The sequence below is a fragment of the Muntiacus reevesi genome, chromosome 2 (assembly GCF_963930625.1).
Source record: "Muntiacus reevesi chromosome 2, mMunRee1.1, whole genome shotgun sequence".
Classification (NCBI taxonomy): domain Eukaryota; kingdom Metazoa; phylum Chordata; class Mammalia; order Artiodactyla; family Cervidae; genus Muntiacus; species Muntiacus reevesi.
In genome coordinates this window covers 55,039,059-55,055,838 of record NC_089250.1, presented here as the reverse complement: position 1 = coordinate 55,055,838, position 16,780 = coordinate 55,039,059, and the positions used below count along the sequence as shown (strand labels likewise).

The following is a 16,780-nucleotide window of genomic DNA, read 5'->3' as shown; positions in this document are numbered from 1 at the left end:
GAAAGCCTTTGACTGTGTGGATCACAACAAACTGTGGAAAATTCTGAAAGAGATGGGCATACCAGACCACCTGACCTGCCTCCTGAAAAACCTGTATGGAGGTCAAGAAGCAACAGTTAGAACCGGACATGGAACAACAGATTGGTTCCAAATAGGAAAAGGAGTATGTCAAGGCTGTATATTGTCACCATGCTTATTTAACTTATATGCAGAGTACATCATGCAAAATGCCAGACTGGATGAAGCACAAGCTGAAATCAAGATTTCCGGGAGAAATATCAATAATCTAAGATATGCAGATGACACTACCCTTACGGCAGAAAGTGAAGAGGAACTAAAGAGCCTTTTGATGAGAGTGAAAGAGGATAGTGAAAAAACTGGCTTAAAACTCAACATTCAAAAAATGAAGATCATGGCATCCGGTCCCATCACTTCATGGCAAATAGATGGGGAAACAATAGAAACAGTGACAGACTTTATTTTCTTGGGTTCCAAAATCACCGCAGACAGTGACTGCAACCATGAAATTAAAAAACGCTTGCTCCTTAGAAGAAAATCTATGACAAACCTAGACAGCTTATTAAAAAGCAGAGATATTATTTTGCTGACAAAGGTCTGTATAGTCAAAACTATGGTTTTGCCAGTAGTCATGTTATGGATGTGAAAGCTGTACCACAAAGAAGGCTGCACGTTGAGGAATTAATGCTTTTGAACTGTGGTGCTGGAGAAGACTCTTGAGAGTCCCTTGGACTGCAAGGAGATCAAACCAGTCAATCCTAAAGGAAATCAATTCTGAATATTTATTAGAAGGACTGATGCTGAAGCTGAAGCTCCAATAGTTAGGCCACCTGATGCAAAGAGCTGACTCATTGGAACAGACCCTGATGCTGGGAAAGATGGAAGGCAGGAGAAGGGGACAACAGAGGATGAGATGGTTGGATGGTATTGCTGACTCAATGGACACAAGTTTGGGCAGGCTCTGAGAGATGGTGGGGGACAGGGAAGCCTGGCGTGCTGCAGTCCATGGGGTCGCGAGGCGTCGGACACAACTCAACAACTGAAGAACAGTAAAATAAATGTAAAACACATAAAACCCCATTGTTCAATTCTATCTATATTCCTCTACCCAACAAATCTCTGACCCTCATGTTTGGATCTAAGTCTCAGTCTCTGTCATGAGGGAGATGTGTAGACAGAGAGGCATTGAAGACCCCACAGCACTGAATGGAGGCTTTCTCAACCAAGGATTTCAAAAACATGGAGAGAGGAATGTGTGTTAGTCACTCAGTCATGTCCGCCTCTTGAGACCCCATGACCTGTTGCCTGCCGCGCTCTTCTGTCCATGGGATTCTCCAGGCAAGAATACTGGAGTGGGTTGCCATTCCCTTCTCCAAGGGATCTTCTCCACCCAGGGATCGAAGCCAGGTCTCCTGCATTGCAGATTCTTTACTGTCTGAGCCACAAGGGAAACCCAGAGCGAGGAATAGAGAGGGGGTAATTTTCTTATTGATCCCACAACTCTGTGCGTGTCGACTTTAGGTGCCAGCACACACTAGACAATGATCTTTATTAGCATTTTCTCCATAGCCCCTGAAACATCTTAGGAGCCACATATGAATGTGAAATCCCCGGGGTGTCACGTGGCCCAGTTTAGTACCAACTCTGTAGTTGTAAAGAGAATGGGCACTTGGGATTTTTAGTTATTGGAGGCTGTTGTGAAGATGAGAAAGGGAGGGCATGTCAATCCCTGTGCCCACCCCTCCAGCCCCTCACCAACATCCTTCCCCTCATCAAAGTCTCTGTGATCCCTAGGGAGACAGCCGGCTTCTACAGCGATCCAAGAGAAGCTGGGTTATTACCACCTTGGACCTAGAGGAGGAAGACCCGGGACCCTTCCCCAAATTTGTGGGTGAGGTAAGGCTGCTGTTCTTGGGAAAGGCCCATCACCCTGTCCAATTCAGCACGTCCCTGTTGGCAGGAGGCTAAGACGCCAGGCGGAGAAGTGGTAGGAGGCATGGGTGTCATATGAGGGGAGGACCCCTGAGATTCTTTCAATAGGGATGGACATTTATGCTGTTTCCAATTCTTCACTATTACGAACCAAACTGCTGCTGTATTCCTTGTTCCTGCATCTTTCCCTACCTGTTTACTTCTTTAGGATAAATTCTCTAAACTATAATTTAAAACTGCCTTTAAATATTAGCCTAGATATTTGATAGATATAATAGTTTACTCTCACCCTGTTTATTTCCCCCCTCCTTTTTTTCCCTTCCAGCTGTTCAATAATATGTCTGCTAACATGGAAATAATATATTTAATCAGAGGACCTGGTGTGGATGAATTTCCAGAGATTGGTTTGTTTTCTATAGAGGATAATGTGAATGGGAAAATATATGTTCACCGCTCTGTTGATCGAGAGAAAACACCGTCTTTTAAGGTAACTAAAATGTGACGCATTCTAAACTTGGGCTTCTCTGGTGGCTTAGACGGGAAAGAATTTGCCTGCAATGCAAGAGACCCCACTTTGATCCGTGGGTGAGAAAGATCCTCTGGAGAAGGAAATGGCAACCCACTCCAGTATTTTTGCCTGGAGAATCCCGTGAACAGAGGAGCCTGGTGGGCTATAGTCCATAGGGTCACAAGGAGTCGAACATGACTGAGTGACTAAGCAGGTAAACTAGGATTTACTGCAAAGATTGTGCAGGAACATTGTATTTGGCAAGCATTCTGTAAGCTGGCTGTGTGCCAGGTTCTGGGAGCTTGACATTTTATAAACTGTGACATGCATTAGAAGTGTGCCTGGGACCTGGAGATTAATTTTGTAATCTCTTCGAGTTCTGGACTTTGGCTTTGTCACCATTTCTATAATCTGTGAATTGCTGCAGGTTCCCCTTCTAACAACTGCTATGCTGATATGATCAGGATATTTGAAAGTGTTTGGCTATAGAGCTATAGAATGTTTATAAAATGGGCTGACTCAGTTTTTGGTGAGTCACAGATGAAATCTATGGAGAGAGGCTGTAAATGGACTCCATGGATTACGTAGTAACCTGATGAAGGAGGAATTACAGCCCTGGCGATGGTTTGTTCCTATGAGTCTAGGTGTTCTTTATGATTTATCACTTCAGGAATATGGTCTGGGCTTCCCAGTTGGTAAAGGATTCGCCTGCCAATGCAGAGGCCTCAGGAGACGTGGGTTTGATCCCTAAACTGGGAAGATCCCTGGAGGAGTAAATGGCAACCCACTCCAGTATTCTTGCCTGGGAAATCCCATGGACAGAGTAGCCTGGCAGGCTGTCTGTGGGGTCACAAAGAGTCGGACATGACTGAGCAACTGCATACGTACCATGGTCTGCCATGAGGCTGAAATTCAAGTTCAAAACTGCAAAGGAAACTTGAAATAAAAATGCCCCCAACCACGTGGTAGTATCTCGTGCTACCAGCCAAAGCTTGTAGGGCTTCTTAGAAGTCTGCAGCCTGTGTTCTGGTTTGAATTCTGCCGGAACCTGGGCTCCGTTCTCGGGCCTACTTGCCCGAGCATTTCCTCCTTCAAGGGGGGAGATGTTTTTAATATTGGCAAGAAGTAATTTGTGAAGCTTTTCTCCACTGACTTAGAAAATTTATACACATGATAAGCTATATACCCTTAACACATTAATGGTCTTGGGCTCTATAATTTTTAAGCAGGCAGAAATTCTCTGAAACTTCAAGAGGACATGCAAAGATGACTGTCTATGTCTTCACTCTCCATATAATTCTTCAAACTCATCCATAAAATGTGCAGTTTTTTTTTTTAATGTGCAATTTTTGAATAAAAGAAGGAATATAGAGACTTCCCTGATGGTCCAGTGGTTTAGAATTCACCTACCAATGCAGGAAGCCCAGGCTCAATCCCTGGTCCAGGAAGATCCCACATGCCACAGGGCAACTAAGTCCATGTACCACAACCACAGAGCACCTGCTCTAGAATATGGGAGCTGGAACTACTGAAGCCCCTGAGCCTAGAGCCTGTGCTCTGAAATAAGAGAAGCCTCCACAATGAGGAACCCACATACCACAACTAGAGAAAGCCTGTATGCAGCAGTGAAGACCCAGCTCAGCCAAAAAAAAAATAAATAGATAGATAAATAATTAAAATAAGATGGAATATAAAGTCATAAGGGGGACCCTGGGACAGCACTTCTCTATCTGTACTGAGCAAACTGGTCACCGAGGAATCTGGCTAAAATGCAGGTTCTCTTTCAGTAGGTGGAGCAGGCCTGAGCTCCTGCATCTCTCACAAGCTTCCAGGAGATGCTGCTGCTGGTCCCCAGGCTTCTGCAGGTTGACTGTGGAGGAGCTAAGATACAACAGTTAACAGGCACAAGCCATGCAAGGATGGAACAAAACATGTAGTGCTTGGGGCGGTTTTATTTTGGTTATTGTTGCTTGATTGCTTTTAACATCTTTAACGTACTAAGGTTGGCATTCGGAATTCCCAGGTGGCTCAGTGGTAAAGAATACGGGGTTAATCCCTGGGTCAAGGAGGAGGGAATGGCAACCCACTCCAGTATTCTTGCTTGGGAAATCTCATGCACAGAGGAGCCTGGCAGGCTGCAGTCCATGGGGTCGCTAAGAGTTGGATATGACTGAGCATCTGAGCACCATGCTGAATTGGGTTAGGTCTTAGTCTAGAAACCAGCATCCTTGTAAGGGGAGGGAGATTTGGATACAAAGAGAAAGACAAGGAAGAGGAGGCCATGGGAAACTGGAGACAAACTGGAGTGATGGGTCTACAGGCCAGGAAACACCAAGGATCACTGACACTGTGGGAAGTAAGAAGAGAGGCCTGGAGTGGGCCAGTCTACAGAGCCCCAGGAAGGAACCCACCCTGTAGACACCCCGATTTTGGTGCTGGCCTCCAGAACTGCAGGAGAATACATTTTTTGTCGTAGGCACCCAGCTTGAATCAAAAGTCATAGGGGACTAACCCAGGGGGGTAGCAAGATGTGAGACAGGCTGCTGAGGATTATCAGACCTGAAGGTGGGACAAGCAGAGTGTCATAGGTGCAACTACCCACACCGAGTGCTCTAGCTTAGCCACTGGCTTCTCTAAGAATGCTTACTACTGCTTTTTGACTGTCCTTAAGGACAGGATGTTATTAAAAATTCAGTAAGCCTAATGTATTGGCGAGAAGACAGCTCTAGCAGCACTGCCTTACTCTTGCAGATAGCAAAGGAGACATGGCTGGCTAAAACTGGCTGGCTAAAACTTGTGTTCCAAAGGTAATGGGGTGATGGGAGGAGCTAATTTCTGGTTAATCTCATAAAAAAAACCTACAAGAAAGCAGTAGCAGGGGCTTCCCTTGTGGCTCAGTGGTAAAGAATCTGCCTGCCAATGCAGGAGACCTGGGTTTGATCCCTGGTCTGGGAAGACTCCACATGCCCTAAAGCAACTAAGCCCGTGCACCTCAAATACTGAGTTTGCACTCTAAAGCTCTGCAACACAGAAGCCACTGCAATGAGAGGCCAGTGTGCACCGAAACTAGAGAGTAGCCCCCACTCACTGAACGTGGACTAAAGCCTGCACAGCAATAAAGACCAAGAACAACGAAAAATAAATAAGTAAAGAAAAAAAAATTCTAAAAAAGAGAGCAGCAGCACCAACTGAGAATTGCTAGAAGATTTAAGACCGAGAGAGGAAAAAAGTCTTTTTTCTGTGTAGAGATCTTTTCTATTTCTATCAAAATATGCTCAGTTTCATAAGGTACAAGTACATTCAAGAAAGTCACCTTTTTACATTCCTCATAATAATTATTTGTGGCTCTTTATCCCAACATAGTTATCTTCACCTACTTCTAACCTATGCATAGATGTGAGTTTATATTGTGTGTTTGGCATTTAAGATGTTTCTTTCTATATGCTTGTGTATAGGATAAAGGATCTTGTACATGTAATTTCATGTAGCTATCATGTCAATGCCCTGTGGTGTGTTTATCCAAGGATATAAATCTGAAGGCTATAACAAAAGTCTGAAAACCCTTTAAAAGTGCAGAGAATAGCCATGACATTTCCTTTCCCCATTGTGATTCTGAGCCCCTGGAAATTCTTAGCATCTTGCCAAAAACAAATAGCACTTATGCCTCTCAGGCATCTTTCAGAACTAAAGGTCTCAGACGTAGCTTTAGGATAATAAATGGAACATAAAATAATAAACATAAAACAAACATGTGGCTCTTGTTTTTAAGTGGGAGGATTATAGTTGGCACAGACTTAGAGCCAGAAGTCAGGGTGATTAAGGAGCAGAGCTTTGCCAGCACCGTCATAAATTATGGAGGAGCATGTGCAAACAGTGCTGGAAAAAGCCAGTTAGCTTGCACAGAAATTTAAAAATGTATGTTGGAGTCCCCAAAGCAGACAAGTTCAGGACTAGCAGCCTCGCAGCATCCTTTGTCTTATAGCGGGAGAGGAGAGAGCTGAACGAGAGTGGACATGGGGCCTGGGATAGCATCTTAAGATGCTGAGCGGGACCACCAAGGTGGTTGCTGATCAGTGAGCAGCAAGTCTGCTGGGATAAAGGCCTGAGGAGGTACAGACAGTGCAGTAGAGCAGGCCATGTGGGCTACGAGGAAAAGTGGAGGGTGGGGCAGATGGCTGTCTGAAGCTCTCAGGGTCCTAAGGTGGCTGTCTGGTGAAGCAGCCTGCTCTGGACTCTGGGGCCATGCAGGGAAGAGACGAAGTACCAGCTGGTGGCACCGTCAAGTCGACCCCACACCTAACTGCTCTTGAATCTGGGCTGCTCTGCCTCCAGGCTCTGAGCCTGACAGCCATGGACCCTCTCAAATAATTCAGACCAGGTGGGCTTCCCTGGTGGTCCAGGGGCTAAGACTCAGTGCTCCCAGGGCAGAGGGCCTGGGTTCAATCCTGGGTCAGGGAACTAGAGCCCACGTGCTGCAACTAAGAGTTCATATGCCATAACTAAAGATCTCCCCTGCCACAAGAAGATCCAAGACTTCGTGTGCTGCAACTGAGACTCAAATAAACAAATAAATATATTTTTAAAATGTGGCAGAGGAGGAATACGAGGGAGCCTCCCTCCAGGACTTATGAAAGAAGAAAAGAGCTGATTTACGTAAGGGCTCAGCCAGGCCTCGGGCGAGTCCACCCTCCCTGGGCCTCACTGGAGCTTCTCTGGCAATAAACCCCATACCTACTCATTGTCCCTGAGCAGGGCTCTGCATCTGGTCATCAGAGGCCCCTCGAGAGGAGAAACCAGCATCCCCACCATAAAGGGTCGTTGGCTTGAGAGCTCCTTGGTGCTCCTTCTGATTCTCTGCAGACTCCCCGAAATCTTTTCAGTCTTCAACAAATAAAATCACTATTTTTCCTAAAGCAATGACAGATTCAGTAGCAAGTCAGAGTAGACCTATTTAAAATACATATATGAAAAAATATATGATTGCCTATGCCTTATTTTGCAAGCAGGGGCCCTTTTTTAAAATTAATAGACTTTATTTCTTAGAACCACTTTAGGGTTACAGAAAAGTAGAAAGTACAGAATTCCTATGGGCTTCCCCAGTGACTCAGTGATAAAGAATCCACCTCCCAGAGATGTGAGTTTGACCCCTGGGTCAGGAAGATCCCCTGGAGGAGGGTATGACAACCCACTCCAGTATTCTTGCCTGGAGAATGCCATGGACAAAGGACCCTGGTGGGCTACAGTCCATGGGGTTGCAAAGAGTCAGACATGACTGAAAGGACATAGCATGCATGCATGCACAGGGTTCCTATATACCTCCTCACTTTCCCAATCATCCCATAGTTTCCTCTGTTATTAATATTTTGCATTACTATAGGACATTTGTTATAATCAATGAACCAATGTCATACTTAATCATTAACTGAAGCCCATAATTTACACGTGGATTCACTCTTTGTGCTGTACATTCTCTGGGTTTTGGCAATGTATAGTGACATGTACCCACCCTTCTGGCATCATGATTTCACTGTCCTAAAGTTCCCCTGTGCTCCATCTATTCATTCCTTCCTCTCCTCCAAGCCCTTGGCAACTGCTGATCCTGTTACTGTCTGCATAGATTTGCCTTTTCCAGAATATCATAGGGTTGGAATGGTACAGTCTGTCACCTGTTCAAGATTGTCTTCTTTCTCTTGACAATATGTCCTGAAGCTTCCTCCATGTCTTTTCATTGCTGAAAAATATTCCATTGTGGAATACTATGGATGTACCACTCTTTGTTTATCTGTTCACCTGCTGAAGGCCATCTTGGTTGCTTCCAAATTTTGATGATTATGAATAAAACTGAACATCCATGTTCAGGATGTGACATGATTGTTGGATTGTGTGGTAAGAGTATGTTTAGTTTTGTAAGAAATTGCCAAAGTGTCTTCCAAAGTAGCTACACCATTTGCATTCCCACAAGCAGTGAATGAGCCTTTCCTATTGCTTATCTTACTTTTTAGGTGTAAAGCTAATAAAGGCTTCTTATGGAATTTAAAACTCCATAAGAATTTATTTACTTATTTATGTTAATGGTATAGTCATTAAAAACCTCTCTTCACTCCCAAGTTTCTTCTCTGATCTGATTCCACAGAGGTGACCACCTTGCATCTGTGTCCTTGCGAGCATTTGTAGTGTCTAGTGTCAATATACATAGGCTAAATATTTATTAAATTTTATGAAAATTAAGGATTCTGTTTAAGCATTTTGACCTCATGCAAGACCAGTGATTTCTCTGCATGCACAGTCTCTAAATTGCCCTGACATGACAGGTGCATTTGTGATACTGGGGAACTGCTCACTCTTCAGGGAGCAGGGTCATTGCTGGATCCCTCTGATGTGGTCTCTGAGTCACTTTTTGTTTCTTCTGCCCTAAAGATAAACGACTAAGACAGTGGTGCCTCGTCTCTTAAAACTTTGCCTTCAACAGTTGGCACCAATTGCCCCGTTGGTGCTGAGGCAATCTCCCGGACCACCCTCCTGAATGAACCATTAGAGGAAGATGCTCTCTGAATGTCCTTAGGAGTGGACTTAAGAATGTTGCTTTTGCTTATGTGTTTTTTTTTTTTTCATTTATTTTTATTAGTTGGAGGCTAATTACTTTACAATATTGTAGTGGTTTTTGCCATACATTGACATGAATCAGCCATGGATTTACATGTGTTCCCCATCCCAATCCCCCCTCCCGCCTCCCTCCCCATCCGATCCCCTCTGGGTCTTCCCAGTGCACCAGCCCTGAGCACTTGTCTCATGCATCCAACCTGGGCTGGTGATCTGTTTCACCCTTGATAGTATACTTGTTTCAATGCTATTCTCTCAGAACATCCCACCCTCACCTTCTCCCACAGAGTCCCAAAGTCTGTTCTGTACATCTGTGTCTCTTTTTCTGTTTTGCATATAGGGTTATCGTTACCAGTTACCATCTTTTTAAATTCCATATATATGCATTAGTATACTGTATTGGTCTTTATCTTTCTGGCTTACTTCACTCTGTATAATGGGCTCCAGTTTCATCCATCTCATTAGAACTGATTCAAATGAATTCTTTTTAATGGCTGAGTAATATTCCATTGTATATATGTACCATAGCTTCCTTATCCATTCGTCTGCTGATGGGCATCTAGGTTGCTTCCATGTTGGCAATTATAACTGGCAATTATAAACAGTGCTGTGATGAACATTGGGGTGCTTATATGTTTTTGTATTTAATATTTTATGTGTCTTTACAGCTTCACATGGGGCTTCCCAGGTGGTGCTAGTGGTAAAGAACCTGCTTGCCAATGCAGGAGATACAAGAGATGTGGTTTTGATCTCTGGTTCAGGAAGATCCCCTGAAGTAGGAAATGGCAACCTACTCCAGTATTCTTGCCTGGAGAATCCCATGGACAGAGGAGCCTGGTGGGCTTCAGCCCATAGGGTCACAGAGAGTCAGACTTGACTGAAGGACTTAGCACGCATGCATGCACAACTTCACATAATCATTTGAAAAAAATATGGTAACAACAGGGTGTAATTGGCCTTCAAGGAGACAGAAGGACCCAAGGATTCCCGCTGGCACCCCAGCTTTCGTTGCACACTCGCATGCATGCATGCATGCACACACACCAATTTTAGCATCTGCTCAGAGCAGAACGATGGGAGGATCTCTGCAGCGGGGGTTGTGTAAGAATACTTGTCCTCTCAAGATGCTTCCATTCACTTACATCTTCAGCAGTTCTGGAGAATGCCCTTTCCAGCAAGCAATCATTAGTCAGTGCTGGGATGGGTACTGTTATTTTCAAAAAACAGAATCAAGGCTCTTGTGGTTCAGGCAGGCTTTTTGTTGGTTTCCACATGTAACAGCTGTTTTGTGTAAGTGGGTGATGATGTAGTTCTTGAATCTCTTACAGATGTGATTTGGCTGAGACAGAATGATGGATGTGACCCATGAGCTTTCTGCTTTTGACAGTGATTCTGTTATGGGGCACAAATCAGGGTCATACACTAGACCTTGTGAGATCACGACCCCTCAGATCAATGGCCATGTTTGTTCCTTTGTCGGTGGCAAATGTGTGGCTTATTTCCTTTCTACCTTTTCATTCCATAAATACTTCTCCAATCTGATTCACTGTGAGTTAAGTTTTACAAGTCTCCGAAGTCTTCAGGAACGCTACCAAAGCAGAAACTTTTACATCACCACGCTGTCAGAAAGACTTCCGGTTACTTCTTCACACCCAAGCCTTTGATGTGAAGAATAAAAGAACCACATGTTTATTTCACTAAACATTTTGTGTAAGCAGAATATAATTCAGGCAAAAGTGTTTTGGTAACATGCTTTCAACAGGGAATTTGAGATCTAGAAGTTACAGCACAGACACATCTCAAAAATCCCTATTGCCAAACACAAAAATGGTTGGGTGTCTGTAAACAATCGTTTTTGCAAGCTTTTAGTGAGCTGCTAGCTTCTACAGAATCAAAGCACGCAGAGAAAGTCTGAGTTTGATATTTGAGTGATGAGAGGAAAATGCATTTTGATTTGTTGTGTTTTAATTACCATTCAGTTCAAAACATTTTCTGATTTCCATTGTGATTTCTTCTTTGATCTGTACATTATTTAGAAATGCTTTGCTTAACTTCCAAACACTTGGGGTTGTAAATTCTCTTTCTTAATGATTTCCAGCTTATTATACTCTATGTGTGTGTGTGTGTGTGTGTGTGTGTGTGTGTGTGTGTGCACGTGCTTAGTTGCTCAGTCGTGTTGGACTCTTTGCGACCCTTTGGATGGGAGCCCACCAGGTTCCTCTGTCCATGGGATCTTTCAGGCAAGAATATTGGAGTGGGCTGCCATGTCCTCCTCCAGGAGATCTTTCCAACCCAGGGATTGAAACCTCATTTCCTGCGTCTCCTGCATTGTAGGCAGATTCTTTACCCGCTGAGCCATCAAGGAAGCCCATAGCTGTCCTAGTCTATCTATTTATTGGCTGTGGGGTTTGTGGGGATCTCAAGATTAAACTTGAGCCGATGGCAGTGAAAGCACTTAGTCCTCAGCACTAGAGCTGCAGGGAATTCCTAGTCCTAGTTGCTTTTAAATGTTCCCTCTCCCCAAAGCTTAAGCGTCTTCTCTGCAACGTTTCACTAATATTCAATTGTGTGCTTACTTCTCATCACAAGACATATAGTATGTAGGAACTGAGGCTCATAACAGCTTGCCTATGTTGATACAAGTGGAGAAATTGAGATCTGAACCTACTATTAATAATAATAATGAAGTATTTTTTCAAGTCAGCTCATTGATCTGTCTTACAAACACTGTTGAGTGCCCAGTCTGCGCTCAGTCCTGGGGTCACAGGGTGAAGGAGAGCCTGTGACCCCTGCCCTCAGGAACTTTCAGTCTTTGGAGGATACTGATGCAGGGCACACAGTATTACTGACTGGGATGGGATTCGTGCCATCAAATCAATGGTTCTGCAACAGTAATATGGTTTCTCTGCTTCTTAGGTTTATTGTGATGTTGCCCATCGCTTAACAGGACACATCGTGGATAGATCCTTGATTATCAACATCAGGATCAATGATGTGAATGATCACGCTCCCGAGTTCCCTGAGAAGGAATTTAACATCAGTGTGAAGGAAGACCATGCCGCAGGTGTGCATGGGGGGGCCAAGGGGGTCCCTGTCTTCTCTGTGCCATGACGGTTTTCCAGCTTCTGTAGTGACAGGGTGCCTCAGTCCTAGTTGTCTTCAGGGAGGCTTCTCGCTGTTCACATCCCAAAGGTCACAGGCCCAGGATGAGAGCAAAATGCCGTGAGGTCTCCACGCTTCATTTTGTATCAGCAGAGCAAAATGATGTGGAAATTGTCAGTTGGAAGGGCTAACCCCTAAATATCAACCTAAAATAAATGAATGGAGGAAGAAGAAGAAGCAGAGGTCGGTGGTGGGATCCTGCATATCGCTGCAAAGTTCTCATCTGTAAACATCTATAAAATGGCATCAAGATAGCATCTAAAATTCCTGAGCTAGGATTCTTCCAGTCTTGAAACCCAAACCATCCTCATTAAAATGTGCATCTATTTGAATAACAAAAAGCATTATTTATTTTGCAAAACAGTCTCTAGGAAATTTGGAAAATTCCAAGAAACAAAAAGACTAAAATAGGAAGCATCTTTAATGCTACCAATTAGAGATAAATACCGTTAATGCTTTAGTTTATATTCTTTCAATATTTTTCTTTGCACTTTACATATGTGTGTGTGTGTATACTTCACTTTCACTTTTCACTTTTATGCATTGGAGAAGGAAATGGCAGCCCACTCCAGTGTTCTTGCCTGGAGAATCCCAGGGATGGGGTTGCACAGAGTTGGACACAACTGAAGTGACTTAGCAGCATACACACATGGTATGTTACATTTATATGTGTGTATATATTCACAGATTTATACACATAATTACAAATTCATATTTGTATATCTACATATTTTTTCATCTTTATCATAGTACAAAATGTATATGTGTTTATATTACATATGTATAAATATATGACCAGAAGAAGGACATGGCCATCTACTCCAGGATTCTTGCCTGGGGAATCCCATGGACAGAAGCCTGGTGGACTATGGTTCATGGGGTCACAAAGAGTCGAACACAACTGAGTGACTGACACACACACACAAATATATGAGCATGCTTTTTTATGTGTGCATATTTAAGAATTTTCTCTTTAAAAATGCAATTTTACTGTTTATAACCTAACAGTATTCTCCTAGAGCATCTTGTGTGTCATATTTTATTTTATGGATGTGCTTTAAGATTTTTAACCAATCTTCTTTTGTTGCACATTTACATCTCATTGTCACATTTTGTTATTTTTACAAAACATGCTTCAGTGAACATATCTGAGCTAAAAGCGTGTGCCATTCAAGCATTGCCTGCTTAGCACAAATTCAGAAGGTAGAATTGCTGTTCCAAACCACACACACAACTTCAGTGTTGCAATTTATCCATAGCCCAGCAGCATATGACAGGGCTTAGTGTATTGTTCATCTCTGATTACCAAGTGCTTGAACATGTGATAACTTTCCTGGCCATTTCTAGTACCTGGTTCCTAGTTGGAACCAGGAATGGCCAACTAGTTGGCCAACTAGTTCCTAGTTCCTGGCCATTTTCAGTTGCTTGTTTCTTTTCTTTGTCCACTTCTGTTAGCGTCATTGTCATTTTTTCTTCTTGACTTCAACCTCCTCCTTTGACATTAAGAATGTCTATGTCTCTGTCTGCCAACATGTATTCCAAATATATTTTCCTGGTCTATCATGTCCTTCCTTTTATTTACAGTTTTTTGCCACACACTTAAAAATTGATCTATTGATTTTGTCCTTTAAGCCTCTGTATTTGCAATCATGATTAGAAAGTCCTTCTTGACCTTATGACGATTTAAATATCCCTCTTCATTTTGTCTAGTATGTCTATAGCTTGACCTTTATATTTACATACTCAATCCATTCTGATGTAAGCCCCAGTGCCATTCAGCAAAGAATCATTCTCCTACTGGTTGGATGGGCTGCTGTTGGCCTATAGTAACAATTTAAAAAATTCTTTCCAGGTCAACCTGTTTTTCAGATGTTAGCGGTGGATCTGGATCAAGAAAATACTCCAAACTCTCAAGTGCTTTACTTCCTTGTTTCTCAAACACCGGTACTGAGAGAGAGTGGTTTCCGGATTGACCGTGTTAGTGGAGAAATACGACTGTCAGGATGCTTAGATTATGAGGTTATGTGCACTTTATTGTTTTGGAAAAATAAAATGGCTTCTCCCTCTCTGAGCCCCAGACTTAGGGTTTGCATTTGCAGTGAGAAACCCTCTGTGGCTAGATTGGCTACTGAAATTGCTAAAATGGAACATTTCTGTATTAGATTTCCTTTTCCCGTGTGTGAAGGGTTTCACCTACCTTTTCCTCCTCACGTAGACGGCGCCTCGGTTTACATTAGTCATTGAAGCGAGGGATTGTGGCAACCCGCCGCTGTCGTCCACAGCCACGGTTCATGTGCATGTGCAAGACAGCAACAACCACATGCCCAGGTTCACCCAGGACCACGTAAGTCCCCACACGAACAGTCTCCATGCCCCGGGCTCTGTTTGCTGAGGGAATTCCTCCATCACCCAAGATACAGGCAATCTCCAAAATAACTTCAGCTAGAATCAAGAAGTCAACTGCATTGATAGGGAACGAGTTAACAGCAATCATGTGAGCCTCCATTTGTTACTATTTTGTGCCAGAACAGTGCTCAGAGAATTGACAGGAATCCCTAGGTTTTCATTGGTTGGAGCTGCCGCATTTTCCATCCTGCAGGTGAGAAGGCCGAGGCTCGGTGAGGACGGAGGATCCAGGCTCCGTCCACTTCAGGGCCTCTCACTTTCCACACTGCTGATGTTTTGGAGGTGGAGGGAGGCACGGGGAGGGTGGGGAGGGGCTGCCCAGTGACCTGTAAGCATGTTGAACAATAGCATCCTTGACCTCTGCCCGCTGGAGGACAGTAAGTAGCATCTCAAGTTATAACAACCAGAAATTTCTGCCACCATACCCAATTGTCCCTAGCCTGACCCACAATGTTCAGAGCTCTGAAATAAGAAGATGGGCAGGCAGACTCGGGCCAGGCCTTCCCCAGCTCACCTGGTTTGTATATTGGGCTCCACACAAGATTTCACAGGCTGCTAGGTCCTCAGGCTTGAAGAAGGTGCTGGCACTCACTGTCCCAATCAGTTTGGGAATACGAAACCACTTAAAATGCAGAAGATTGCTAAGAGAGGAAATAGAAACCCATGATGATCTGCTTTTAGTTTCTTAATTTTTCACTCTTCCATATGAATTTTTAAGAGGAAAACGTCCATTGTATTTCTGTCTTTCTTCTGACCCCTCTCAGGGAGGTCTTTCCTGATGACTTGGTTAAATTCCCAACCTAACCCCCCAACATACACACACTCAGTTCTCAGCTCCCTGGGGATGAGATTTTTGCTGTTTTGTTCACAGCATCTAAACCAGAATCTGGTACACAGCAGTCTTTGTTGAATAAACAAATGCTACAAACACTTATTTTCTGTGTCATTTAAAAACATTAATTGTATAAACTGAAGTTTAAATATTTCCAATGAAAGCATCTCACTTAACAGTATGTAATAACTGAAACATATTTATTATATCTGAGTCTTGTTTCAAAATCCTTCTCCGACTTAGTAAAAAGCTATACTCGCGAAAGTAGGGCTGGAAAAAAATACACATTGTTATTTTGATGTGCTGGAGAAATTATCTTGTCACCAAAAGTATTGAATAAGGAGCTATTTTAAAGATCTATTATGTATTAGAAAGATTATTACCTTAATTAAAATACATAAGAGCTTTATTTTAGTAGAGTTAGATTTTTGTAGGCAGCATAAACTAAGGCGTGTACTATTATTTTAAAAAGTGGTGCCTTGCATTGGATAGAAGGGCACTTTTAAAATTACGCAGCTCTTCAGTTATTTGGGCATCCAGTCACAGGGACAAGATATTTGTTGTTGACACGTTTTCTGCTGTAACAGACAGGCTTCCAGATCCTTAGTGGTCAAGTTCAATCATAGGAGAAGCATCCAAGTTGTCATCTCTCTACGTTTTCTTTCTTCTTCTCTGTTTTCTTTTCCAACTGTGTTTCTTTTTCTCCACGACAACGACGATCATCTCTCTCAGTATAACATTCAGATTTCGGAAGGCCGGGCCAGCCAGGGTGTGTTACGTCTCGGGGTTCAAGATGGTGATTCACCATCTACAGCCGCGTGGAGAGTGAAGTTCGACATAACGAATGGCAATGAAGAGGGACATTTTGACATTTCGACGGATCCTGAGACCAATGAAGGGATTTTAAGTGTTATCAAGGTAAATGCATCCGAGCAGGTGGCTGTAGATGCCGAGACCCTTTCTGTAGGACTCCTGACAATGAAGTAGGTGCCAACAGATGATCCATGTGCTCTGAGCACATGGCCTGCTGGGTCACAAGTCACCATGGCCAGTGAGGAACGCAGGGCTGCGTGGATCCTCAGCTCTTTGCCTTCATGGCTCCTCCCATCAAAATCGTATCAGTATTCAAGATTATCTTTGATATGACCAGTTACTTAAACATTAAATTCTTTGGGTCTGTTTTAGACAAAATTTAGTAGATTTATGTAGTCCCTAACGTGTTTCTTTCTCCTGATGTGATAAAATAATTTACGACATTTTCTCGAACCCCATGAGTTCATTTTTCTTCTGGGTTTGAAAGAAATTAGAACATTTGCATGGAC

General features: G+C 43.2%; 1 protein-coding gene across 3 annotated transcripts in view; it reads left to right on the top strand.

The window, feature by feature from the left end:
* CDH26 (cadherin 26) overlaps nucleotides 1–16,780 on the top strand; it is a 45,868-nt gene that overhangs the window by 9,452 nt on the left and 19,636 nt on the right. For all 3 annotated transcript variants that reach the window (XM_065921675.1, XM_065921676.1, XM_065921674.1), the window contains 6 exons: nucleotides 1,813–1,914; nucleotides 2,276–2,437; nucleotides 11,975–12,122; nucleotides 14,073–14,239; nucleotides 14,436–14,564; nucleotides 16,191–16,376. In XM_065921675.1, coding sequence (XP_065777747.1) covers nucleotides 1,813–1,914; nucleotides 2,276–2,437; nucleotides 11,975–12,122; nucleotides 14,073–14,239; nucleotides 14,436–14,564; nucleotides 16,191–16,376 — 894 coding nt within the window. The remainder of the gene's footprint in view (nucleotides 1–1,812; nucleotides 1,915–2,275; nucleotides 2,438–11,974; nucleotides 12,123–14,072; nucleotides 14,240–14,435; nucleotides 14,565–16,190; nucleotides 16,377–16,780) is intronic.